This window comes from Ichthyophthirius multifiliis (assembly GCF_000220395.1).
Source record: "Ichthyophthirius multifiliis unplaced genomic scaffold scaff_1120509249939, whole genome shotgun sequence".
NCBI lineage: Eukaryota > Ciliophora > Oligohymenophorea > Hymenostomatida > Ichthyophthirius > Ichthyophthirius multifiliis.
In genome coordinates, this window is record NW_004087143.1 from 1 (window position 1) to 3,512 (window position 3,512).

A 3,512-nucleotide genomic window follows, 5' to 3' on the forward strand; every position below is an offset into this window, starting at 1 on the left:
GTAGTTTATATTAAGGTTAAATAATGAATGGTTTTAGGCATGGTTAAGGAGTATATATATCCAGTGATGGTAAAACAAAATATACTGGAGAATGGTAGGAAGGTTAGAGGACTGGATATGGAAAGATTGAATTCGGTACTGGCGCTACTTACTAAGGTTATTTTTTAAATGGTTTAAAACACGGTAAAGGTTTGATGAAATATAAATCCGGAAATTTTTATGACGGAGATTTTTTTATTGACAAAAAAGAAGGTTTCGGGATTATGCATTGGATTGATTGTAATGAAAAATATAAAGGGGAATGGAAAGACAATATATAAGACGGATACGGAGAACATATTTGGTTAGAACCAAAAGGCGAAAATAAAGTACTAAGAAATAGATATGAAGGATAATGGCAATAAGGGAAAAGAGAAGGACTAGGAGTATTTTATTATGCGAATGGAAGTAAATACGAAGGGGAATGGAAAGATAATTAAAAGGAAGGTTTTGCTATATTTACGGAAGATAATGGAGGATTTATATAGGGAATTTTTAAAGGTAATAAAATATGGAAGAAAATTGTTTAATAATAACAGAAGATTTAATAAGATAAATCTTAAAGCGATATAAGCTAAAAATTAGAATAACCAAATAAGATAAAGTTAAAAACTAATACTTCAATATCTAAGATTGAAAAAACAAATTCTTATTAATAATAATAACAAATAAATAATTCAAATAATAGTATTAAAAAAAAATCAACTGTAGTAAGTTAATAATAATAAATATAATAATAATAGTAATAATAGTAATAATAGTAATAATAGTAATAATAAGATAATAAAAATAAAATAAAAGAAATAAAAGAAATAAAAGAGGAAATATAGGAAAACCCGTTTTTAGAAATGATTGATTTTTCCGATTTAGATATTAATATGTAGTATCCGTAATAAATAAAAGATCAAATACTCACAATTTTAATAAGACACAATACTACATTAAAAAACACATATAAATATTATTCTTAAAAATTAGAAAATTCAGCCGAAGAATATACTTTTTCTATGGATATGAGCTGTTTTTGGAAATTTTTAAAGGATATTAAAATACTCGATTTGTCTTTAACTATTGCTAATTTAAATAGGACTTTTTTTTAGGGAAATAGGAATCATTTTTCTCTACATTATGAAGAAAAAGAACTTTTGAATTAATTTCGAGTTTTTAAAAAATGGAATAAATATATTACTTTGGAAGAAAGGAAAGATATTTATACACTTGATTTATTGTTTTTTAATGATAATAATGAGAATATAAACAATGAAGATTAAAATGATATTTATTGGGTAAAAAAAGATATACATGACCCTTAAAAAGTAGTTATGTTTAGACATTTTGTTGATTTATTAGTTAGAGTTGCTTATATTAAGAGTAAGAAAAGTGAAGAAATCCCTAAAATTCTCGAAAATATAATCGTAAAGTACATTTAGGCTTTTTTTGATAATAAAAAGAAACTAAAATCTTAAACTACGAAATTTAATGTTTGCGAATATGAGAATACTATATAAACTTTTTATAATAAAATTGAAAAAAAGACTTATTTTTTATTAAAATAAGTTTTCGATTTTCATAAGAGAAAAATTCGTGGAAAATTCAATATATTAGACGAGACTATTAATCTAAAAATAATAATAAAAATACTTTAAAATGTTAATTTTATTGAAAATTAAGACATTGATATATTTATTTCTTATATTGAATCTGGTTTTGAATATACAGAGACTAGTTTTTATATAGAAAATCAATAAAAAGAAAAGGAGAAAGAAAAAGAATTAAAAAATTCACTTTCGAATAAAAAAAACGCCAAAATTTAAAGGAAAAAAACACCAGACTTTTCCAAAATAAAAGCCTTAAAAATATAAGAAATTTTAAATTAAGAATTAGTCTTTTTCGAATTTGTCTAGATTTTGGCAATTTCAGTTTTAAAAAATATTAAAAACGATAATTTGGAAGAAATAGAAAGGAGAATATCGAATTTGCTTAATAAAATAATTAAATTTAACGAAAAAGAAGGATAAAAATAACAAATAAAAAATAAATAAATTCAAACAAATAAAAATATAAAATGGCCACCTTCTATTAAAGATCATTTAAAGAAAATTTTCATTTAAGAAAAAATTAGAAAAGTATAACTAGATAAATAAAAAAAGCTTAAAGAAGAAGAAAGAAAAAGAGAAAAAAGAGAAAGAGCTTGTATGTAATTATAAGATGTTAATATTCCATCAGAAAATGAATAAGATAGTGATGAAAATTATTGAATTTTGATATATATATATATATATATTTATATATATATATATATATAAATATATATATATATATATATATAAATATACATATATAAATCTTAAATAAACATAATTATTATAATAAAAAATAATAATTATCATATATAACATTTTTTAATTATAAAAAAAATAAATAATATGTATATATTTCTATATATATATACAATAATAAATAATATTAAAATAATTAAAATCTATATATATATATATATATATATATATATATATATATATATATATATAGATTTTAATAAAAAAAGATTTTTTTAATTTTTTAATTTTGTCAATGTAATTTTTAATCCGAAGTACAATGTTCATATCCTGTTTTCCATCTTTTTTATAAATTTTCATAATCACAGTCAAACATTTCCTTTCCTAACCATTTATTTACATTATTATGTTAATTACATAGCCAAATACTTAGTTTTTCAGAACTTTCAACTTATGGAGGAGCTTATTTTATTATTTTTATAATATAAAATATATATATATATATATATATATATATATATATATATATATATATATATATATATATATATAATAATGCTATTATTATATTTACAGTTTATTATATCTTTCTAGAAATGTGCTGAACATGGTTTACATGGATAAAAATAAGCAAAAATATTATAAAATTAAAGCATTTTTTATTTCTCATCTTCAGTTGGGTTTTCTGGGTAATATATAGCCATTGTATGTAATAAATTCCATGTATAAAATCCTAAGGATTAACGATTATTTGGACATGATCGATAAAAGCTTTATTCTTTTTCATTTTCTTCATCATCAGCTTCTTAAAGGAATTTCGGACGGCTTTTACGACTATGTATTTCTTTATATTTGCCTAATGGATCTTCTTTTATACAAATTGTTTCAGGGCAATCTTTATCTTGAGGCATTTATTTATTTATTATATCTTTTTTTTTTCTTTTTTTTCTTTTTTAATTATATATTATTTATTAACAAAGATAAATAAAAAAAAAGTAAATACAAATAAAATTATATTTAATTTTATATATAAATATTTTGTTCTTTATCATTTATTTAAAAGTCCTTATTATAAAAAATCTTTAGGATCAGCAATTTAAACAATATCGTCTAAATTTTAAATATTTCTAATATTATCTTTATTTTATATATTCTTTGGATCTTTAGATAATTTTTTATAAGCAATAGCCTCGA

At 20.1% G+C, this 3,512-nt stretch overlaps 2 protein-coding genes across 2 annotated transcripts, besides 4 other annotated features; one reads left to right on the plus strand and one right to left on the minus strand. All coding sequences in view use genetic code 6, as the record gives it.

The window, feature by feature from the left end:
* Positions 1 to 3: 3 nt before the first annotated feature.
* On the plus strand, positions 4 to 2,297 carry IMG5_043290 (radial spoke head protein, putative; the record flags this gene model as incomplete). Its single annotated transcript, XM_004037651.1, has 2 exons — positions 4 to 540; positions 625 to 2,297. Coding segments are annotated over 2 exons (2,208 nt in total), but the record flags the coding sequence as incomplete, so codon positions are not given.
* Positions 756 to 837: a microsatellite.
* Positions 832 to 859: a microsatellite.
* A 6-nt stretch (positions 2,298 to 2,303) lies between the features above and the next one.
* Positions 2,304 to 2,570: a microsatellite.
* A 40-nt stretch (positions 2,571 to 2,610) lies between these two features.
* IMG5_043300 (hypothetical protein) lies at positions 2,611 to 3,229 on the minus strand (the record flags this gene model as incomplete). Its single annotated transcript, XM_004037652.1, has 2 exons — positions 2,611 to 2,780; positions 2,893 to 3,229. 2 exons carry the CDS (start codon positions 3,227 to 3,229, stop codon positions 2,611 to 2,613), a joined length of 507 nt encoding a protein of 168 aa, XP_004037700.1.
* Positions 2,808 to 2,870: a microsatellite.
* Positions 3,230 to 3,512: the final 283 nt, after the last annotated feature.